Source organism: Chiloscyllium plagiosum, unplaced genomic scaffold (genome assembly GCF_037043375.1).
Source record: "Chiloscyllium plagiosum isolate Xiang-an unplaced genomic scaffold, Cpla_swu_hap1 HiC_scaffold_4, whole genome shotgun sequence".
Classification (NCBI taxonomy): domain Eukaryota; kingdom Metazoa; phylum Chordata; class Chondrichthyes; order Orectolobiformes; family Hemiscylliidae; genus Chiloscyllium; species Chiloscyllium plagiosum.
Genome location: NW_028270142.1, coordinates 18,726,442 through 18,751,162, shown reverse-complemented (window position 1 = coordinate 18,751,162; position 24,721 = coordinate 18,726,442). Strand labels below are relative to the sequence as shown.

General features: G+C 41.6%; 1 protein-coding gene and 1 long non-coding RNA gene across 2 annotated transcripts in view; one reads left to right on the top strand and one right to left on the bottom strand.

Annotated features, from left to right (window-relative positions):
• Positions 1–11,706, bottom strand: part of zbtb10 (zinc finger and BTB domain containing 10) — a 103,585-nt gene extending 91,879 nt beyond the window's left edge. Inside the window, exon 1 of the mRNA XM_043689094.2 lies at positions 10,777–11,706. Coding sequence (XP_043545029.2) covers positions 10,777–11,550 — 774 coding nt within the window. The 5' untranslated portion in view covers positions 11,551–11,706. The remainder of the gene's footprint in view (positions 1–10,776) is intronic.
• Positions 10,691–19,077, top strand: LOC122549374 (uncharacterized). Its single transcript, XR_015756906.1, has 3 exons — positions 10,691–10,827; positions 11,700–12,072; positions 18,844–19,077. It is a non-coding gene; the product is annotated as an uncharacterized LOC122549374 (long non-coding RNA).
• Positions 19,078–24,721: the final 5,644 nt, after the last annotated feature.

Below are 24,721 nucleotides of genomic sequence, written 5' to 3'. Positions count from 1 at the left end.
TAGGCTGATGATGCGGTTAATGCGAAGGCTGGTAGGGTGGAATGCGAGGACCGGGGTCTGTCCTTGCTCCGGTTGTAGGGGTGGGGTTTGAAGGTGGAGGTGCGGGATGTGGGTGAGATGCGTTGGAGGGCATCTGCAACCACGTAAGAAGGGAAATTGCGATCTCAAAAGGAGGAGGCCATCTGGTGTGTTCTGTGGTGGAACTGGTCCTCCTGGGAGCAGATACGGCGGAGGCGGAGGAATTGGGAATGCGGGATGGCATTTTTGCAGGAGGTAGGGTGGGAAGGGGTGTAATCCAGGTAGCTGTGGGAGTCGGTGGGTTTGTAAAAAATGTCAGTCAGTATCAAGTCAGTCGTCATTAATGGAGATGGAGAGGTCCAGGAAGAGGAGGGAGGTGTCAGAGATGGTCCAGGTGAATTTAAGGTCGGGGTGGAATCTGTTGGTGAATTGATGAACTGCTCAACCTCCTCATAGGAGCACAAGGTGGCGCCGATGCAGTCATCAACATAGTGGAGGAAGAGGCGGAGAGTGGTGCTAGTGTAACTACGAAAGATGGACTGTTCTACATAGCCGACAAAGAGACAGGTATAGCTGGGGCCCATACGGGTGCCCATGGCTACCCCTCTGGTCTGGAGGAAGTGGGAGGATTCGAAGGAGAAATTGTTAAGGGTGAGGACCAGTTCAGCCAAACGAATGAGAGAGTCAGTGGTAGGGTACCGTTGGGGACGTCGGGAGAGGAAGAAACGGAGGGCTTGGAGGCCCTGGTCATGGTGGATGGAGGTGTAGAGGGATTGGATGTCTCACTTTTGCCTAAATTTTCCAATAGCACAGCTATACAAATAGTGCATACTAAGCATATTCTATGGAGTTAAAATATTAGATTAGCTGTGGGAGACAATTTTTAATATTTTTATAGAATTACAGCTCAAGCTCAGAACAAAATGTTTAATGGAAATAGTGAGAAATGTGACTAACGTTGGTCAAATTAAGATGAGTAGTACTTTCATTAATATGGTTCAAGCAGAGGTCTTCCATCAATCACAAACTTCATAACTGTGTCTTTCAATCAATGAATTATCTTTGTCTTTCAATCAATGAATATTTGCATGCATGACAGACTAGCTGTAACAATAATCTGACAATTAACACCTTAAAAATTAGAGGAAACATTTCTTAGTTTCTAAAATGGTGCGCTTTTTCTCAAAGAGCAAGATTTTTAGACCAATTGATTCCAGACCATCAAACAACATTTCTTGAGGAGCTGTCCCTGCGATTGGCCTAGTCCCACAAGAATCAGGCTGTCATTGGAAAAATGCCGGAAACCATTATTAAGAAAGTAATAGCAGGACATCGAGAATATCAGAATACAAGTGCAGTCAACATGGTTTTGTGAAAGAGCGTTAGAGGTTTTTGAACATGTAACAAGCAGGAAAGACAAAGAGGAAGCATTAAATTTCATGTAATGGAATTGGATGAAAGGACCAATTGTACAGTAGCCAAATCTACAGGGAGGAAAGCAAGTTGTGATGAGGATTCAAAAAGACTAATATGGATAGGCTAGGCGGGTAGGCAAAAATCAACCTGAATATAATGTAGGAAAATAAAAGGCTGTCCACTTCAGTTGGAAAAATGCGAAAACAGATTATTTAAATGGAAAGGTAGACTGCAGAATTCTGTAGTACAGAGGGATCTGGGTGACCTCATTATGAATCAAAAAAGTAGTTATGTAGGTAAATAAAGTACTGGCCTTTTAGCAAGGGGAAAGGACAAAATATAGAAAAATCCTCAACAATCGTGCAGGACATTGGTGAGACCCCACTTACAATACTGCATGCAGTTTCAGCCCCTAGCGAAGGAAGAACAGAGTTTGCTCAGAAAAGGTTCTCCAGTAATCAAAGAACCATGCCAGGTTAACAACTTAAAGACTGGCTGATCCAAGTCAGCTCATGGAGAGGCAGTGTAGTTTTAGTATGAATAAACCAAAACAGAAAATGCTGGAAAATCTCAACAGGTCTGGCAGCATCTGTAAGGAGAGAAAAGAGCTGCGTTTCGAGTCTAACTGACCCTTTGTCAAAGCTAATAAGAATAAACTTTCCAACTCTGTATCCATATTCATAGGGCATACTACTCATCATATTCAATGGAATTAACATATTTAGATCAGCTGTGGGAGACAACTTTTAAGGAGGAAAGGTTCAGCCTATATTTATTGAAAAATATATTGAGGAATTAGTAGGGAAGATGCTACAAGATATCTTCATCTTGGGGCATCAAAAACTAAGGGAACAGCATCATAATAAAGGGGTTTCACTTAAGAGAAAGATTAGGAAGGATTTATTCTATCAGAGGGTTGTTAATCTTTGGAACTCTATCCCAAACGGGGTCACAATTTTTTAATGTAAAGGAAATCAAATGACGTGGCTAAGCAGAAAAATGAATGAAGGCCACAATCAGATCAACCTTCATCTTAATCAATGGCAGAACAGGCTCAAGAGGTCAAATGGTCTACTACTGCATATATTTACGTTACGTTCAATAAAACAGGCAGCAAATCTGCATCCTTACACTTTGTTCTGCGACAATGTTTGTGCTAAAATAAATTACCTGATATATTAGGTGCTTAGAAGAACAGTTGTTCAAAATCTGATTAAAACGTTAGCTTGGCAATATAATTTTGCTCAAGTTGGATCAAAGAAATATTTTCTTTAAAAGACCAACTATCCTGATTCTTTAAAAACTAAGTTGTGATTGTAGCAATCTGAAATTACACCTTTGAGACAGCAGACTCTTATGACGCAACAGAATTATGGAATTCATGGAAAATGGTTTTGAAGACAGTACTTGCCTTTACGTTGCATATCTCAAAAGTGGATTATGTGATATGGGGTTTAACAAATTCTGTCAAGATCAGGAATCAAACACAGGATTGTTCTCATTACTCAGCTCAGTCGGGAACATATTCCTGATTTTTACAATCAACAAAGAACTGAAACCTAAGAACCAGCAATACAGTATGAATGACCTGACCAGAAAGCTCACCATAATACAGCAAATTTGAATGAGACAGAACATTACTGAATAATAACATATGTGGACAGAAGAAGCTCCAGTTGAAATTTAATATCTAATAGAAACAACGAAAATGTTGATGTCCAAATGTGTGACCTTGACTCATATGCAATGATCCATATAATCGCATTGATTTCTAATAATTCTACCAGTTTATTCACACAATTAGTTGACAACATTTGTTAGGTGTTACCCAATTGTGTCAGCTCATGTTCCAATACTGATGTGCTTCATCAGTCCTAGTTCAAAAACTTTATTACCATAAAAGTAAGCTGTTCCAACTCATTTAATTTGATACAAATGTAATCCAGATCACTCAATGAATATCCCAATACGTGAACTGAGGGAAACGATTTATTCAATAAGTAAAACCCAATGTTCCATAAAATATTGTAACAATTACTAGATCTAGTATCGGATGTATAAGTAAGTAATTTTGGATGATTTCAGACTGCTGCAAAAACTACAAATTTAAGCCCATAATCATATCCTCAAACTTGGTACGGTCTAACAGAAGCTTAGAATAAGAAAGCAAGAGAAAATTTGAGTATACTACCTAAAATTAAAATGCATCAGAGCTAAATTTAGCTGTCCAAAAGGTATTGAGAATGCTATTTTATGAGCTAAATGCACTTAACTAACCAACTGCCTTTAATTTCCATGTCTGCATGAGTAAAATGCTAATTTAACTTCTCAACCATTTAAACGCCAACTTTGAAATGTTACTTTTAATCTAACTGACCCACATAAACAATACATCAATTGCATGTATTAGTCTTCCTGAAACTGAGCCAGTTATCACTTTACAAACTTGTGTCCATCATACTAACAGCAGATGCAGATTATTACTTTAGATGTAGATAATTTAGTTCAATTGAATCTCTTAAGCAATAGATAGAATGTAGGGGCATTCATAAGAGAGAAATCAGGAAGGCAAAGAGGGGTTTTGAGTTAGCATTGGCAGGTAAGATTAACAATAGTCCGAAGAGTTTCTACAAACACACTAAAAACCATAGGGTAACTAGAGAGAGGGTAGGGTCTCTTAAAGATCAAGGAGGTTGTCTTTGTGTTGAACTCCAGGAGATGGGAAAGATACTAAATTAATATCTTGCATCAGTTTTTATTGTGAAAAAAAATGGAGTCTAGAGAATGCAGAGAAATAAACTTTGATGTTTTAAAAACAGTTCACATTACAGAAGAGCAAGTTCAGTGGGTCTTAGAGAATATAAAGGCGGATAAATCTCCGGGACCTGATCAAATCTATCCCAGAACATTGTTGGAAGTGACAGAGGAAATTACAAGACCTCTTGCAAAAGTATTTGCACCATTTATAACCATAGGCAGTGTGCCTGATGACTGGAATGAGAACATGCAAAAAGATTTAGACAGTTTAGGAAAGTGGTCCTAGATATGACTGATGAAATTCAATGTGAGCAAATGCAAGTTCTTTCACTTTGGAGAACAGAATACAGGCATGTACTTTTTTCTAAACAGTGAGAAAATTCATAAAGGTGAAGTACAGAAGGATCTAGGACTACTCCAGGACTTTCTAAAGGTAAACTTGCAAGTTGAGTCCGTGATTAAGAAAGCAAATGTAATGTGGTCATTTATCTCAAAGGGGTTGGAGTATAAAAGCAGCGATGTGCTTCTGAGACTTTATAAAGCTCTAGTTAGGCCCCATTTAGAATACTGTGTCCAATTTTGGGCCCCACACCTCAGGAAGGACATACTGGCATTGGAGCGTGTCCAGCGGAGATTCACACAGATGATCCCTGGAATAGTAGGCCTAACATACGATGAACAGCTGAGATTTCTGGGATTGTATTCATTAGAGTTTAGAAGGACAGATCTAATACAAACTTACAAGATAATGCATGGCTTAAAAGGTTGGAAGCTGGGAAGTTATTTCTGTTAGGCGGGGAGACTAGAACCCGTGGGCACAGCCTTAGAATTAGAGAGGGTCAATTTAGAACAGAAATGATGAGACATTTCTTCAGCCAGAGAGTGGTGGACCTGTGAAATTCATTGCCACGGATCGCAGTGGAGGCCAGGATGTTAAATGTCTTCAAGGCAGTGATTGAGACATTCTTGATCTCACAAAATTGGTGGCATAGTAGACAGTGAAGAAGGTTTTCTAAGAATACAAAGGGAACTTGATCAAATGGGTCAATTGGCTGAAAAATGGCAGTTGGAGTTCAATCTGGATAAGTGCAAGGTATTGTATTTTAGTATAAAAAGCATGGGTAGGGCTTATATAATTAATGGAAGGGCCTTGGTAGTGTCGTAGAACAGAAGGACCAGGGGTGCACGTACATAATTCTTTAAAGTTTGTGTCACATATAGACAGGATGGTTAAAAAGGCGTTTGGCATGCTTGCCTTCACTGCTCAGTCCTTTAAGTATAGCAGTTGGGAAGTTATGTTGAGGTTGTACAAGACATTGGTGGGGCCTCTTCTGGATTACTGTATCCAGTTCTGGTTGCCCAGTTATAGGGAAGGATATTATCAAGCTAGAGACGGTTCAGAAGAGATTTACCAGGATGCTGTAGGTATGAAAGGTTTGTGTTATAAAGAAAGGTTGGCTAGGATGGGAGTTTTTTTCACTGGCACGTAGGAGGTTGAGAGGTGACCTGATGGAAGTTCATAAAATAATAAGAGGTCCAGATAAGAGTTGATGGTAGTTGTCTTTTCCCTAAGATGAGGGATTTCAAGACTAGGGGGCACATTTTAAAGGAGAGAGGAGAGAGATTTAAAAAGACATAAGAAGTAAATTTTTTTTTAAGAGGTGGATTGCATGTGAAATGAACTTCCTGAGGAGGTGGTGGATGCGGGTACAATTACAACATTTGAAAGACATTTGGATGGATATACGTATCGGAAAAGTTTGGAGGGATATAGGCCAGGAGAAGACGATGAGACTAGTTTAGTTTGGGATCATGCTCGACATGGACTGGTTGGACCAAAGAGTCTGTTTCTGTGCTGTATGACACTGTGACTCTATATAAAGCCTTTGCCTACTTCTTAACTATCACGAATAAGACAAGAAAGAAAAGGTACATGCAGGACAAACATGAAAATAAAAAAAACTAGCATAACAGTTTTAACATATTTATTAACTTTTAAAACTTGTCAAAAAATAATACAACTAACATTGAAAACTTGCCTTTATAGATTTGAGATATCACCCAAGAATGCAAACTGTTAAATCTTGCACAAGATATTTCCTTAACATTGAGAGCAAATATCACAAAGATCCCAGAAAGTATCACATTGTGATGATTTTCAAGGGACGATATTTATTATAAATAGTTTCCAGTAACACAACTACAGTAAAATCTCCTAAAAGAGACTTAGCTTTGGCAACAGAAAATTGAATGATTAAATCTAGCCATGGCAGTTCCATTTAGACTTAAGCCACTGCACATTTAGGAAAATAATAACTTTAAGAAAGATAATCTCGATGTACTAAAACTCTACTGGGAAACCAATGGATCCCAAATGCAAAACAAAAATCTCTCACTCTGAAATCTTGTTAAATGCTTCTCTCGGGAATATAGCTTCCTTTAAAAACACTGCTTGACAACCTCAAAAAAATTTTGTTGTGGCCAATCAAGATGATGAATTCGCAAAGTAAATGCCTAATAGATAGAGCTTTGAACGGAAATAAAACAGCATTGAAAACAAGTTGGTCCGTGGATTTTTCTAGTGTATTTGACCAGTTCTATAGTGAACAGTGAACAATCAAAGTCTTCAAGAATATTTCACAACCTCCTTATTAAAACACGTGACCTCTCAATAAGATTTAAAACCCCAATTTTTTTTTACAATACTTACTCAGGTGTCTAAAGGGATACTTCCTACAGGAACATGGTGTAAACATTAACCTGCATTATTTCATCAAGACAAGCCAAACAGGTTCCATTTATTCAGAAAAGTGCTGTATATTGTCATCTGCCTATCTTAAAATACTAATTACAAACCCTCCCAAAAAGAATTCAACATAGAAATTGCATTAAAAAAATCTTCAAATGCACTGAAATGTTACACAAGATCCAACAATGCAATCTTGGGGTTCAAGTCAAACTAGGAAACCTCAACAATTTTGTACAAAGTCACTTATGCTTTCAGGATCCCTGATTCTTTAACAGATGTAGAAACATATAAAAGAGCAGGAGTAAGCCATTTTGCCCTTTCAGCCTACTCTGCCATTCAGCATGATCATAGCTGATCATCCTACTCAGTATCCTGTTCCCAATTTCTCCCCATATCCTTTAGCCCTAAAGACAATATCTAACTTCTCGAAAACAACCGATATTATGGCCTTGACCACTTTTCGTGGCAGAGGATTTCACAGGCTCAACACAGTGTGAAAAATAGTTCTTGTCTCATCCTTAGTAGTCTACCCCCATCTTTAAACTATGATCCCTGATTCTGGATTCCCCAAGAAAGGGAACATCCTTTCTGGCATTTACCCTGGTAGAATTTTATAGATTTCTCTCATTCTTCTGACCTCAAGCCAAAAATCCAGTCTCTATTCTTACGTGAGACCATCCATTGCAACAATAAATATGGTAAATCTTTGTTGCACCCCATTCATAGCCAGAACATCCTCTTCAAATAAGGAGGTTGTCTCACCAAGATCCTATACAATTACAGCAATCTACTCCTGTACTCAAATTCTTTTGCTATGAAGTACAACATAGTGTTACCTTCTTCACCACCTACTGCACCTGCATGCTTTCTTTCAGAGACTGGTATAAAAGACACACATCTTGTTGCACCTCCCCTTTTGTCAATCTATCACCACTGAAATAATAACCCTGCGTTCCTGTTTTTGGGACCAAAATGGATAACTTCACATTTACCCATACTATACTTCATTTGCCCACTCGCTCAACTCATCCAAATCACACTGAAGCATCTCTGCATTCTTGTCACATTTCACCCTCCGAAACAACTTTCTGTTGCCTGCAAACTTGGAAATATTGCATCGAGTTCCCTCACCTAAATCATCAAAACACACTGCGAATAGGTGAGATCCCTGCATCAATGACCCGACTAGTCACTGCTTACCACTCGAAATCTTTACATCATCTGAACTGTTATTCTATATACATCAATGTCATTTTAAAATATTCATGTACTTCATGAGCACATTAATAAATATTATCTGATTAAACTCTATCTTGACTATATTTTCATATGCAGTGCTATAAAAACAAACATGCATTGGAAGAAAACTGAAGAAACTGATCAAGGAACAAGACTTTCAGATAATGTAAGTAAACGAGTGACAGTGAGCTCATCTGGGATAGATGCAATTACATTAATTTGAGACAGACTGTTATTCTAGGCTGGTACAATACCTTTCACAAGGCAGCTGTGCCTTTTCAAATTATCCTCTCCATAATGCTGTCTTTGGGAGTTGTCAAAAAAAGGCATGTTGCAGCAAGACAAGAAGGTTTCATATGATTTGACAATTACTATTATTGACCCAGTGAGAACATTCCTCTTTTTTTTCCAAAACTGGTCCACTTATCAATGACTGCATTTACAATTTACTTTCTAACATTGCTATGAGCCCTGTAACACAACGAAATACCAAGAGTACTGACAAACCTATGTTTGAACAGACTTGGCATTATTCAAAAAGATAACACTGGTCAAACTACTTCAAATCAGTTCTTGAATTCAATCAAAGTTCGTCCAATTTATGCATCACAATGAATAGATTATAACCAATGTCTAAAAATTGCAATTTTAAAGTCTTCTGGATATTAACTGTACATGATTTTCATGTCTCTATTACAGAGTTCAAGTGCAGAATGAAACTAATAGGTATCTGCAAATTTTACAATTGTATTTGCAAATTTTATTATATACTCTGTAGCTCTCGAAAATACTCCGAAAAGACATCAGTGGCTGATGGTTTCCTGATCAAAATATCATAAGCTGAGGCTCATGTCACTAATGATCACAGTTGGTAGGTTTAATTTAGAACCTTCAAAGTGTAGAACCAATCTATAATGAAGTTTGACCACTGTTTTAAAAAAATTCTCAAGGTCACGTTCGTAGGAGAGTAGTCTGACACAGAACAAACGACCAAGAGGCGAGTCTGCTAGAATATGAGCATTTTATTCCCCGCAGCGTCGCCACAACCAGGTCTCATACTTACAACGGGTCTGGCTTATACTCACTCTACATGTTACCGGAACTGGGAGCCGTCAGTTCTCGTAGAGCGGTTGCCAACAACCCACGCTCGGCGGTTAGACGTAACCCCGGAGCAGACTCCCGGGTCTGGCTTATACTCACTCTACATGTTACCGGAACTGGGAGCCGTCAGTTCTCGTAGAGCGGTTGCCAACAACCCACGCTCGGCGGTTAAACGTAACCCCGGAGCAGACTCTCCGAACTGGAGACTTTTCCAGCTGATATACTCTTTTCCAGATATAAACATTCATGTGAACAGCAGAGCAAGGCTAAAAAACACATTCCATTCTGGTTACATACAGATAAGAAGATTCACACGGGGAGGTGTGTAATAAGATTCACACGGGACTAAGCAACACCTCCATTCCGGTTAGATTCACACATGTATTGGGACATAATTTTTAACCGTTTCACCACAACCACCTTGAAGATTAAAATGGGTTATCCACTGAACCAAATTGTAATGCCTTAGCTATACTGTTCCATTTTTCAAAACAGCATTTTGCTAAATCCTTATGAAGGCTTTACAGCTGACATTGCAACTAGTGTACTCCCTCCATAGATTTGGAGATGCTGGCGTTGGACTAGGGTATACAAAATTAAAAACCACACAACACCAGGTTACAGTCCAACAAGTTTAATTGGAAGCACTAGCTTTTGGAGCACTGCTCCTTCACCACCTGAAGGAGGAGCAGCGCTCAGAAAGCTAGTGCTTCCAATTAAACCTGTTGGACTATAACCTGGTGTTGTGTGATTTTTAACTCTCTCCAAAGAGCCTGCCCAATTTGCTACATTTGAGTATTTTCAGTTTTTGTTTGATTTCCAAGATCTACATTTTTATTTTTCCAAAAAAATGTTTTTAATACCATACCTAACAGCTTTTAGGTATACTGTAAATAGCAATACAATCGCTTAAAATGTTAGAATGCTTCCTTGCAATGCAAAAAAAGTGGAATGAATTTTAATTTACCAAGCTGAAAAATACTATTGACCAACGCAAGACAGCACGCACTCCTACAAAATAAATTCTCAAACCAGACGGCATCATACTGTGCGGGGGCAACAAAACTCTTTTAAAGTGCCACCCACAATAGAAACTTTATTTTGTTGGTTGCATTTTTCGTCCGCTTCCAAATACACCGTACACTGATCAGTAATGTGATCTCTCGCCGTGCTGTGTTCCAATCCATGGGGCACAGGGTACAAGATCAAATTCCGTTCCAATCAATAGATCCAAACTGAATTCGATCTGTTGTGAAAATGGATTAAGGAACTGCGGGGGGGGGGGAAGAGACTGGGCGAGAGGGAAAGAGCATTCGAAACCATATCGTCTTTTTTAACTCGGAGTAACCTGAAGAACCAGCGCTCTCAGCCTGAAGTAAATGGAGTCACAGCAATCTGAACGAACGCAGGATCAGCAATGGCTACTTATCACCCTCCCCCATCTGGAGAGGAAGCCGAGACCGCCTTTTGCAGTTGTGATTTATAATCACACTCACCTCCATGCAGGCGGCAGCCGTTGGGTCATTCTGCCGGTGCTCGGTGTAAAGGTGATGCCGCAGCAGCGTGGTTCGTCTGTAATTGCGGCTTCCCTTCACGAACTTGTTGCGGTTATTGTTGCTCCCCGCCCCGCTGTTGGCCCGCAGGCACCACGAGCAGTACATAAGGCCCGTCTCCTGCTCGTACTGAAGCCACGGGAACTCCTGCAGCCACGACCTTTGGAAAGTGCGCTGCTGGGGCAGCAGGAAGGACTGGGGCCGCCCGAGCAGGGTCAGCCCGAATCCTCTCCTGCTGCAGCCGCCGCCGTTTTCCTCCTCGTCCTCCTGACCCACGGCGCCTCCGGCTCCTTCACCGGGCGTCGGGGCTCGCTCCTTACTGTCGGGCCCGTCCATCCCTTCCAGCTGCCCGTCCGCCGCCGCCACCGGCGCCGCCTCCTCCTCCTCTTCCTCGGACTCGTTGCTGCTGATCGACCCGCCGTCGACTACCCGCACCGAGGAGACCTCTTGCTCCGGGTACTCGTCGTCCACCACCACCGTCTCGACCCAGTCCTCCTCGGCGGAGGGGGCTGGAGCTGGGGGGGCCTCGGCCTGGGCGCCGTCCAGCGCGGCCGATTTGCTCGGACTGACGGACGGGAAGGCCCCGTTCGAGGCCTCGCTGCCGCTACCGTTGTTGTTGTTGTTTTGGTGGTGGTGAGGCCCTAGCTCGGGGTCGATCCTGACGGCGGCGGCTCCGGTGCGGAAAGCCAGCGATCGCCTGTTCCTCTCGCCGGACATGGTGGATCAGGGAGGGGACGGGAGGGGTCGCTGATCCGATCGTTGGCCGGAGTGGGTTTGGGGGGGGTGGGGGGGAAGGAAGGGGTGGTGGTGGAAGAGGAGGTTGCCTTTCCCGCGATAACCTTTTTTTCCACCCCCCCCCCAACCAGAGCCTCAATCTCCTCCTCCAGCAGCAATCAAACTCCGGAGAGGTCGGGATGAATTACGGAAGGTATAAAGTTGCGAGCGGAGGAGAGGCCTTGTCCTGGAAGGTGTCAAGCGGCGGTTTTTATTTTCCCGCCGCCTCCCGTCTCCTCTCCCAGATGTTGTTCAGTTCGGGCCTCCCGCCGCCTCCTCGCGCACGGTCCAGGGTCAAGCCGCTCGCGCTCCGCCAGCGCCAGCGGCTCAGAGTCCGCGAGACACGCAGCGGACGCCAACGGGCAAAGCTCCCAGACTGCACCGCGCGAGCCCCCCCTCCCGGCCGGGCTCCGCTTCCAGGTCAAGCAGCCAGTCACTGGTATTCAGTTTGATGTTGATGCGAAGGTATGTAAATCTCTCTCTCTCTCTCTCTCTTCTCGTTTTGCGCCCCGTCTCTCATCAATTTCCCCATCTCTTTTTAAAATCCATTTAATGAATGTGGACATCGCTGGCTGGGCCAGTATTTATTGCCCAGAGGGCATTTCAGAGTCGGCCATGTTGCTGGGGTCTGGAGTCACGTGTGGGCCAGACCAGGTGAAGATTGCAGTTTCCTTCCCTGAAGGACATTAGTGAACCAGATGGGTTTTTTCCCGACAATCCACAACGGTCAGCATTAGACTCCTAATTCCAGTTTTTTTTACTGAATTCAGAATTCCACTATCTTGGTATGTAAGTTGTATTGTATGTGTTGGAGAGGTCTTTGGACAGTCAAACACCAATGCTTTATTTCCTTGATATGCTAATGTACAGAACTGTTTGTGACTACATACACGTACAAGGATACTTTTGAAATAAATGATTTGAGATGTGGTGTTGGACTGGGGTGTACAAAGCTTAAAAATCACAACACCAGGTTGTGCTTCCAAATAAATCAACACTTGCTTTAGCAGTGCTGCTCCTCCAGGTGCTTATGAAGTATAGGTTGTAAGACACAGAATTTAAAGCAAATGTGTACAGTGTGATGTAACTAACTTATGTATTGAAAAGACCTGGATTGTTTAAGCCTCTCATCTTTTAGAATGAACATGTTAGTTTAAGTTCTTTCAAAATGTTCTGCAATTTACATATGAAAGCTATTCTCAAGTGAACTTTAACAATTAGTGTCATGCTAGCCCAGATAATGCATTTAAGGTGTAATTTTTTTTTTTAAAAAAGTACAATGTTCTTTGCAACCTGCAACACATTATCATTGAGAATGAGCACCTTCCCCACACCTCCGCCTCTCTCCTTTAAGCAGCCACCAAATCTCAAATAGGTTATTGTTCGCAGCAAACTGTCCAGCTTTTAGGACAACACCATACAACCTTGTCATGGATGCTGCAAGAAGTGTCAGGATGTTGACATGGATTCTGCCATTACGTATGGGGACACCTTCCCACCATGTACATGGTAGGTATTCATGTGACGCAGCCAACAATGTCTATCTCTTATGCTGCAGGACCCCCTCTCATACACTCACGCATATACTCTCTCACATGCACTTTCTCATTCTACTCCTTTATACACACTCATAACCACCACACACACACATGCACGTTTGTGGGATGAATTTGTACTTGCAGAATTACAGTTTACTTTGCTCAAAAACTGCATAAATCCATTTAAGATTCTGGAAATCCATTTTTTTAGATTTCGAATCCGTCTGACCGTTGCGGCACTGACTGACAGTCTCTCACAGGGCAGCTCATACCTTCAATGCATTATTTGGGCCACCAATTGTTAAAGTTTACTTGAGAATGTAACTTTTAAACATTCTTCGATTTACATATGAAAGAACTGAAATCAACATGTTCATTCTAAAAGATGAGAGACTTAACAAACAATCCCAGACTTTTTTCCAATATATAATTTCAGTTACATCTCACTGTAAACTTTTGCTATAAATTGTCTTACAATCTTATACTCCACAACCACCTGATTGAAGGAGCAGCATTGCGAAAGCTAGTGCTTCCAAATAAGCCTGTTGGACTACAGTCTGGTGCTGTGATTTTTTAACAAAATAAAGAAATGTTTGTCTGCAGCTTTCCATTGCTTGTGATCGCATGATGAAGGAAGGTGGCCCTTTGGCCCATCACCAAACTGTAGCATCTGTTCTGAAATAAAACCAAAAACCACAATCCACATATGCTACAGATCCAAAAGAGAACTGTACTGAAGAAGCCGAGAAAGATACACACAAGTTCCTGCAGAAACTGAATGGATCTGGCAGTTTCTGGGGGGAGAGAGAGAAAGAAAACAAGAGTCATAGCATTGAGTCCAGTAAGTGCAGTCAGAAGTTAGATCTGAAGAGGAGTCACTGGACTCTAATCATTTACTATGCTTTCTCTCTCTACAGATGCAGCCAGAACTGTTGAGTTTTCTCAAGCCACCCCCCCCCCCCCCCCCACCCACCCCACCACACACACTTCCCTTCCCCTTGTGTGTTTTTTGCATTTCAAGCTCATCTCAATGCTTCCCAAATATCCTGGTCCTACCATCCTTTTAGGTAGTGAGTTCCAGATACCTATTACCCGCTGGGTGAAAATCTCCTCAAATCCTTTCAATGTCCTGTCCCTTGCTGTAAACTGCACCCCTTTGTCATTAACCCTTCTACTAAGGGGGAACAGTTTCTCCCTATATGGCATTACAACTACATTATAAAACAAGTTTCTGCATTTGTGGATATCTGACATAGAAACAGACAAGCCAAAAATCTCTCGGCGGTCAAGTAGTCATGGAGATGTACAGCATGGTCCAACTCGTCCATGTCGACCAGATATCCCAACCCAATCTAGTCCCACCTGCCAGCACTCCGTCCATATCCCTCCAAACCCTACATATTCATATACTCATCCAGATGCCTTTTAAATGGTGCAATTGTACTAACCTCCACCACTTCCTCTGGCAGCCCCTTCCGCACACACACTCCACCCTCTGTGTGAAAAAGTTGCCCCTTGGTTATCTTTTATATCTTTCCCCTCTCACTCTAAACCTGTGCCCTCTAGTTCTGGACTGCCCCACCCCAGGGAAAAGACCTTGTCTATCTACCCTGTCAAGACCCACATGATTTGATAACCCTCTATAAAGTCACCCCTCAGCCTCCAAGGAAAAGAGCCCAAGCCTATTCAACCTCTCCCTATAGCTCAAATCCTCCAACCCTGACAACATCCTTGCAAGTCTTTTCTGACATCTTAGTTGCTATGGAGAGATGAAAAAAAAGTGATATTTAAGATCAATGATCTTTCATCAAGTCATTAATTGTTTTCTCTCTCTCTACATAGTATGATCTGCTGAGCATTTAAAACATTTATTTCTGTATTTCAGCTTTCCAATATCTGCAGTATTTTGCTTTTGTTGGCATGACTTAATGGTTTCTAGCCTATATTTTAACAAGTCTTTAATCAAAAGATGAACTAGCAAATAAGCCATATAATGCATTTACAATTTTTCAATACATGTGTAGTCATTTAACTGTTCAAGCAGACAAAATAATAAAGTTATTGGAATGCCAGCAATCCCAAGCGATAAAGAATGAGGATGTTTGAAACATAATGATAAATCTGTGTATAGAATAATGGAGCTCCCAACTGCAGATCAAGAGACTAAGTACAGATTTACCAGGAACTAAAAATACAGATGGAGCCTTAAAGTGTTTTCTTTACAACTTTGAAAGCTATGTAATTATTTGATAGAGGTGTTTAAATGAAATGTGAGGTATGGGTCAGAAAACAGAATAAAATATTTTTCTATACATGGTTGTGAATATAATATAATAATTGAATATAATAATTGGAGTTATTTTAAACAAAGTGTATGTCAACATTTAAGAATACGTTGGATAAGCATTTAAAAGGAAACAGACATAAAGGGATGTGGTAGCAAGGCAAAACTAGGGGTCTCAAACTCTTACTTATTTGTTGGATAAACATCAAAACAGCCTGACTAGGACAAGCCATATGTATGACTGTCATATTTTATGTGCAGTTGTAAATAATGAAAAAGATGATGATTCAAAACTAAATTAATCTTTGATTAATAAATTTGAAATGCACAGTATTACTTTTGAACATGTTACAATGGTGAGAACATAGTAAGACCATAAGACAAAAGGAGCAGAAATCAGCCCATCCAGTCTGCCCTGCCATTCGATCATGGTTGATAAGTTTCTCAACCTCTCTCCCTGTAACTCTGGATCCCCAAAAACTTATCTATCTATCTCAGCTTTAAATATACAGCCTTCTGTGCCAATGAATTCCATAGATGCATCACTCTCTGGCTAAAGTAGTATCTCTACCTCCGTTCTAAAAGATCTTCCCTTTATTCTAAGGCTATGACCCCGGGTCCTGGTCTCTCCTACAATGGAAACATCTTCCCAACATCTACTCTGACCAGGCCATTAAGTATTCTGTATGTTTCAATTAGATTCCCCTTCATCCTTCCAAACTCCGAGTATAAACCCAGAGTCCTCAAATGTACCTCATATGTTGAGCTTTTCATTCCTGGGATCATTCTCGTGAGCTTCTCTGAACATGTTCCAAGGTCACTACATCCCTCCTGAGATAAGGGGCCCAAAACTGCACACAATACTCCAAATATGATCTAACCATAGCCTTGAAGTATGTCCCTATTTTTATATTCAAGTCCTGTCAAAATAAATACCATTATTGCATTTGTCGTCTTAACTATTGACTCAACCTGCAAGTTTATTTTTAGGGGCAATGGACTAGAACTCCCAAGTATCTTTGCATTTCAGACTTCTGAAATTTCTCCCCATTTAGAAAATAGGCCAGGCCTCTATTCTTCCAACCTCACACTTCCCCACGTTGTACTCAATCTGTCACTTCTTTGCCGACTCTCCTAACCTGTTCAAATCCTTCTGCCTCCTCAGTTCTACCTATCTCCCTTTGTTTCATCTGCAAACTTAGCCAGATTGCCCTCAGTTCCTCCTTCTAGATTGTTAATGCATAAAGTTAAAAGTTGTCGTCCTCACACCGAGCCTTGCGGAACACCACTTGTCACCGGCTGTCATCCTGAGAAGGATCCTTTTATCCCCAGTCTTTGCTTTCTGCCAGACAGCCAAGCTTCTATCCAGGCTAGCACCTTAACTCTGATACCACTCTTACTTAGTGCCCTCCTGTGCGGCACCACATCAAAGGCCTCCTTGAAGTCCAGGTAGATAACATTTATTGGCTCTCCTTGGTCTAACCTGCTCGTTATTTCCTCAAAGAATTCTAGTAGATTTGTCAGGCATGACCTCCCCTTGATGAAACCATGCTGACTTTATCCTATTTTACCATACACTTCCAAGTATTCAGAAATCTCATCCTTCACAATGGATTCCAGGACCTTGCTCACGACCGAGGTTAGGCAAATTGTTCTGTAATTATTTGTGATTTGCCTAACTCCCTTCTTAAGTAAGGGTGTCACATTAGTGATTTTCCAGTCCTCTGGGACTCCCCGTGATTCTATCGATTTCTGAAAGATCACTACTAATGCCTCCACTATCTCTTCAGCTATCTTCCTTCTAAGGTGAGTTTTTGAAATGTCTGCCAGGGTTTTTGATGTTCAATTTCCTTCTGAAAACATTCTTTCCCATTGAAGCAACAACACTTTAATATCATTTGAAAAACTTATTTTGAAGGATTGTGGAAAATGAATTTTTCAAGTTTTGTGCAAACACTTCATGGTTTCTTGAAAAAAGGTCAATGAAAGTTCATTTTGGACATTGGAAATCTTTAAAACAAGGCTTTTTGTGTAAGGCATCATTAGTGAAAACTGCCTGCTTTTCTGTGGACCACTGCTCGGACTGTTTTTAAAGAATAACTAGCTTGAAGAGCAGCTTGTTTTATGGAGAGTCATAGAGATGTACAGCACAGAAACAGACCTTTTGGTCCAACTTTTCCAAGCTGACCTTGGAAAAGACCTTGATTATTCACCCTATCCATGTCCCTCATGATTTTATAAACAAGACCTTCCCTTAGCTTCTTGACAGTCCAGGTAAAATAGCCCCAGCCTATTCAGTCTTTCCCTATTGCTCAAACTATTCAACTCTGGTAACATCGTTGTGAAACTTGAAAAGGATTCACAAACATCTTTCCTATAGCAGAGAGACCTGTACTGAACACAGTATTCCAAAAGTGGCCTAATCAATGTCCTGTACAGCCACAACACGATCTCCCAACTCCTATACTTAATGCGTTGACCAATTAAGGCAAGTGTATCAAATGCCGCCTTCACTTCCCTGTCAATCTGTGACTCCACTTTCAAGCAACTGTGAACCTGCACTCCAAGGTCTCTTTGTTCAGCAACACTCCCCAGGACCCTACTATTAAGTGTATAAGTCCTGGTCTGATTTGCCCTACCAAGATGTAGCACCTCACATCTATTTTGATTGAACTCCATCTGCCCCTTCTTGGCCCATTGCCCATTAGATCCAGGTCTGTTGTATTCCGAGGTAACTTTCTTCACTGTCCACTATGCCACCAATTTTGGTGTCATCTGCAAAGTTACTAACCATACTACCTAGTTTCTCATCCAAATCATTTATATAGCTACCAAAAGGAGTGGACCCAGCACCAATCCTGTGGCATGCACTGGTGACAGGCCTCCAGTCCAAAAAGCAACCCTCTATCACCACCCTCTGTTTTCTACCTTCAAGCCAATTTTGTATTCAAATGGATAGTTCTTGTATTCCATGTAATCTAACCTTGTTAAACAGTCTACCTTGCGGAACCTTGTCAAAAGCCTTACTGAAGTCCTTATCGACAACGTCCACCACTCTGCCTTTATCAATCCTCTTCATCACTTCTTCATCAAACTCAAGTTAGTGAGACATGATTTTGCATGCACAAAACCATGTTGACTATCCCTAATCAGTCCTTGCCTTTCCAAATACATGTAAATCTGTCCTTCAGAATCTGCTCCAATAACTTTGCCACCACTATTGTCAGCCTCACAGGTCTGTAGTGCCCTGGCGTTTCCTTACCGCCTTTCTTAAATAAATGATTCTGTCAGTAGAAAGTCTGCTAAAAATAAATTCGCTTGAAGGAAATCCAGCTAAGGACAAGCTGCCCACTGTTTTCTCATTTCTCAAAATCCTGAGTTAGAGGTCAAATATATTTGTTCTTTTGAAGACAGATTGAAGAAACATCAAGACCCTGCAGCGGCGACCATTCACAGCAACAGACTCCAGAACATTCTATGCTTTATTCTTTTGCCTTCAAGAATAATTCATTGGCCAGTTTTTTTTCATAAAGCAATGGTTTCTGATTTATGTTTTTTCTCTTTTTCTGAAGTAAGTAAGTGTGTACTTGCATTTGTACTTGTATATTACCTACTGTGGTGTCAATTTTTTTGAATAAATGTTATTATAATAAACCAATAAGTGTTTTATTAGATAATTATATCTCATTGTTTAAAACCTGAGAGATTTAATTGGTCACCATTTATGAATTCTCAGACACTCAAACAGTTCATGTCCAAATGCAGCTAGACTTGGACCATATCCAAGATTCTGCTGCCAAGTGGCAAGTAACATTCATGTTACGCATGTGCCAGACATTGACAATATCCAACAGAAGAGAATCTAACCATCAGTCCTTGACATTCAATGATGCTTCCACTCTGGTAATTCCCCTCTGTCAACAACCATTGACCAGAAACTAAATTGGACTAGCTATAAAAATACTGTAGCTACAGTAGTAGATCAGCTGCAGGAAATAACTCACTTCTTGACTCCCTAAAGCTTAAAAATGTGTTGCTGAAAAAGCGCAGCAGGTCAGGCAGCATCAAAGAAGAAGGAGAATCGGGTTTCGGGCATATGCCTGAAACGTCACTTCTCCGTTGATGCTGCCTGACCTACTCCGCTTTTCCAGCAATACATTTTTAAGCTCTGATCCCCAGCATCTGCAGTCCTCACGTTTTCCCTAAAGCTTGTCCACCATCTACAAAAGGCAAATCAGGAGTGAAGTGGAATACTCTCCACACACCTGGATGAGTGCAGCTCCAACAACACTCAATAAGTTTGACATTATCAGGACAAAGCAGCTTACGTGATTGGCTATTCATAAATGGTCATTCAATCCACTGCCAATGCACAATAGCAGCCATATGTATCATCTCAAAGATGCACTGCAGAAATCTCTTAAAGATCCTTAGATAGCACCTTCCAAACCCATGACCACTGCTATTGAGAGGGTCAAGAGTGCACATACAAAGGAACACGGTCACCTGCAAGATCCTCTGAAAGCCACTCATCATCCTGATTTAAAAATATATTGCCTTTTCTTTAATGTTGCTGGGTGAAAATCATGGAATTCCCAACAGCACTGAGGGTTTGCAAACAGCCTGCAGCAGTTCATAAGGCAACTCAGTATTATCTTCTGAAGGGCAAGAAATGCTGGCTCGGCCAGTGAAACCCACAACCCCTGAATGAATGAGAAAAAAAAAATCTCATTCAGTTAGCTGTAATGGAAGATTGGCAAGGTAAAACAGTAATGAGGAAATGATGCAGATACAGTTGAGTTGCATTTCCAAGATAGAGACAGATTCGGCAAACAAGGACAGAGCTCCATGGATAATGAAAGAGATAGAGAGTAAGATAAAGCAATAAAAAGGTGCATATGACAGATATCGGGTTGATAGTTCAAGTGAGAATCAGGTAAAATATAAATTGTTCAGAGGAGAAATGAAAAAGAAATTAAGGAAAGCAAAGAGAAACAATAGGAAGAGACTGGCAGTTAACATAAAAGGGAATCCAAAATAGTCTCTTGTTACATAAATAGTAAACAAATTTGAAGAATAGGAGTGGAGAAGATTAGGAAATATTACTGGACTTTATATGTGGAGACAGGCGACATGGCTGATGTGCTAAATGAGCATTTTGTGGCTGTTTTCACAGAGAAGGAGATACTGCCAAAAGTCATAAAGAATATTGAGATACTACATAGATGAAAATTAATAGAGAAGGTACTGGAAAAGCTGCCTCCACTTAAACATATTAGGTTACCAGGACTTAATGGATGTATTCAATGATACTATGAAATGTGAGACCGTAAATTGGAGAACAGTTGGTGATAATCTTCCAGTCTTCCTTAGATTAGATTACATTACAGTGTGGAAACAGGCCCTTCGGCCCAACAAGTCCACACCGACCCACCGAAGGGCAACCCACCCATACCCCTACATTTACCCCTTACCTAACACCACGGGCAATTTAGCATGGCCAATTCACCTGACCTGCACATCTTTGGATTGTGGGAGGAAACCGGAGCACCCGGAGGAAACCCACGCAGACACAGGGAGAACGTGCAAACTCCACACAGTCAGTCGCCTGAGGCGGGAATTGAACCCGGGTCTCCCGGTGCTGTGAGGCAGCAGTACTAACCACTGTGCCACCGTGCCACAGATAGGGGATGTGGTTCCAGTGAACTGGAAATTTGCACTTACTTCTTTCTTCAGTAAGAGGTGTAAGAGTACATTCAATTACCAACAGCCAGTCAGTTAAACTTCAGTGATGGGAAAGGTTTTGGAGATAATTGAGAACCTACAAATTAGGAACAGGAGTAGGCTATTCCTGCCTACCTCAATAATGTTTCAATCCCTTGCTTATCAAACCTCTGCCAGAAAAATATTTAAAGATTCCGCTTTCTTTGAGGAAGGGAGTTCAAGCTCCTCACCCACTGAGAAAGAAATTCTCCTCCTCTTAAATGGACAACCACTTATTGTCCTGATAATGTCTCTAGTTCTAGATTATCCCACGAGAGAAAATCTTTTCCATTTTTAAACTTACTTCAGAATCTTATGTTTCAATTAAGTCACCTTTTGGTCTTCTAAACTCCAAAGAATTGTAGCCTTGCCACATTAGAAACCCTCAAGGCTGCTCCAGACATCACCTCATTAATGCCCTGTATTAGTGATTTATAACCCTATGTTTGTGTTGCACAAAGTAAATAATCACCTGGACAAGTGCAGGTAAAATAATAACACTAACATAGATTTGTTCAAGGCAAATCAGGTATACATAGCTCAATTTTAAGTGCGAGCAGCAGCGGAGGTAGGATGAACTCGGAAGACTGCAGATAAGGTAAGGCAGTTTTTATTAAAATTACTTACCGGTAGTGGGCAGCGGTGTTTTTCTCTTTCACAGAAGGAGCGGGAGCAGCGGAGGAAGTGACGGGGACCAGAGGGGTAGTTGGGAAGGTAAGCAGTGAGTATAAATACTCACCCTTCGACGCCAACGGCCATTTTAAGTGCGAGCAGCAGCGGAGAAGGAGTGGGAGTAGCGGAGGAAGTGACGTGGACCGGAGGGGCAGCCAGAAAGGAAAGCAGTGACCATATATATCAGCAAGGCGGCTAAACCCGAGACTCTACTACTGTAGTGTCTCCCACCCGCCCTCCTCCTCTAACCTAGTTAATAAGTAGGAAGAGCGGGAGCGACAACCAGGGGACTGCCAGTAATATATCTGGGCAGTGGCTGAACCCGAGACACTACACGTGTTGTGTCTCCCCCCCCCCACCCAACCAAAAATAGGACTCTGGTTTGTTAAGGTAAGGATTTTCTATTTCTTTATCGGTGAATAGTTAAAAATTTACTTTTTATGGTTTATCTATTAATTGGTTTTTAGAAAAAGTCTATAGCAGAGAGGTATCAGAAAGTATTTTAACTCAAACCTATACAAAGTAATAAAGTAATTAACTAAGCAGAGATGGCTGGGCAGGTGATGTGCTGTAGCTGTATGATGTGGGAGCTGGCTGATCCCATTGTGAATGGCAGTGACCATATCTGCAGCAAATGTTGGTTGCTGGAAGAACTCCGGCTCAGAGTTGATGATCTGGAATCTGAGCTTCAAACACTGCGGCACATCCGGGAGGGGGAGAGTTACCTGCACGCTTTGTTTCAGGAGGCAGTCACACCTGGGAGATTAAGTAATTCACATTCAGTTAGTGATCAGGGACATCAGAGTGTGACTGTAAGTGAGGCAGGCAGGGGGATCTTGAGTTCAGGAGTGCAGGAACCTCAGCTCTTGACCTTGTCCAACAGGTATGAGATTCTTGCTCCCTATATGTTTGAGGAAAAGGGCTCTGGACAGGATGAGCCAGCTGACCATGGCACCATGGTGCAGAAGGCCATTCAAGAGGGGGGAGCAAAAAGACAAGTAGTTGTTATAGGGGATTCTATAATTAGGGGGACAGATAGTATCCAATGCAGCCGGATCGGGAGTCTCGCATAGTGTGTTGCCTGCCCGGTGCCAGGGTGCGTGACATCTCCGACCAGCTTGAAAGGATATTGGAGCGGAAGGGGGAGGATCCAGTTGTTATGGTCCACGTTGGGACTAACAACATAGGCAAAGCTAGGGTGGAGGACCTGTTTGGGGATTATCAAGCACTAGGAAGGAAATTGAAGTACAGGTCCTCAAGGGTCATAATCTCCGGATTACTGCCTGAGTCACGTGCCAATTGGCACAGGGATAAGAAAATTAGGGAAGTAAACACGTGGCTAAGGGATTGGTGTGGGAAAGAGGGATTCCATTTCATGGGGCATTAGCATCAGTTTTGGAACCGGGGTGATCTGTACCATTGGGACGGTCTCCACCTGAACCGATCTGGTACCAATGTTCTAGCGAAGAGGATAAATAGGGTGGTCAGTTGGACTTTAAACTTCTGACTTGAGGGAAGGGAAAGTGAAAGCAACAGGGAATATGGAGTTAAATGGAAAGATAAGCAGGAGGATAGCATGTGTGCAGGTGGATTTAGCCTTGAGGCAGATTAGGAATGCAACAAAAAGGAAGGTTAACTTAGGACATCTTATGACTTCCAATATCTCTAATGATAAGAATGTTAGCATTAAGGCACTTTACTTGAATGCTCGTAGCATTCGTAACAAAGTAGATGAACTAACGGCACAGATCATTGTGAATGATTATGATGTGGTAGGCATCACAGAGACATAGTTGCAGGGGGTTCAGGACTGGCAGTTAAACATCCAAGGATTTACAACTTATCGAAAAGACAGGGAAGTGGGCAGAGGGGTCGGGGTGGCCTTGTTAGTTAGGAACAAAATTAAATCTATGGCACTGAATGACGTAGGGTCAGATGATGTGGAGTCTGTGTGGGTGGAATTGAGGAACCACAAAGGCAAAAAAACCATAATGGGGGTTATGTACAGACCTCCTAACAGTGGTCAGAACCAGAGGCGCACATGTACCAGGAAAAAGAAAAGGCATGTCAGAAAGGCAAGGTCACGGTGATCATGGGGGACTTCAATATGCAGGTAGACTGGGTAAATAATGTTACCAGTGAATCCAAAGAAAGGGAATTCTTGGAATGCTTACAGGATGGCTTTTTGGAACAGCTTGTCATGGGAGTAGGCTATTTTGGACCTAGTGCTATGTAATGAACCAGACTTTATAAAAGATCTTAAAGTAAGGGAACACTTAGGAAGCAGCGATCATAATATGGTAGAGTTCAGTCTGCAGTTTGAAAGCGAGAAGGCAAAATCGGATGTAATGGTGTTACAGTTAAACAAAGGTAATAATGAGGGCATGAGAGAGGACTGACGAAAATCGACTGGAAGCAGAGCCTAGCAGGGAAGACAGTAGAGCAAAAATGGCAGGAATTTGTGGGTATAATTGCGGACACTGTACAGAGGTTCATCCCTAAGAAAAGAAAGATTATCCGGGGAGGGATTAGACAGCCATGGCTGACAAAGGAAGTCAGGAAATGTTTCAAAGAAAAAGAGAGATCCTATAAAGTGGCCAAGAGCACTGGGAAATCAGAAGATTGGGAAGGCTACAAATACAAACAGAGGATAACAAAGAGAGAATTAAGGAAGGAGAGGATCAAATATGAAGGTAGGCTAGCCAGTAATATTAGAAATGATAGTAAGTTTCTTTCAATACATAAGAAACAAAAGACAGGCAAAAGTAGACATTGGGCCACTTCAAACTGATGCTGGAAGGCTAGTGATGGGAGATAAGGAAGTAAGCTGGAGAACTTAATAAGTACTTTGCGTCAG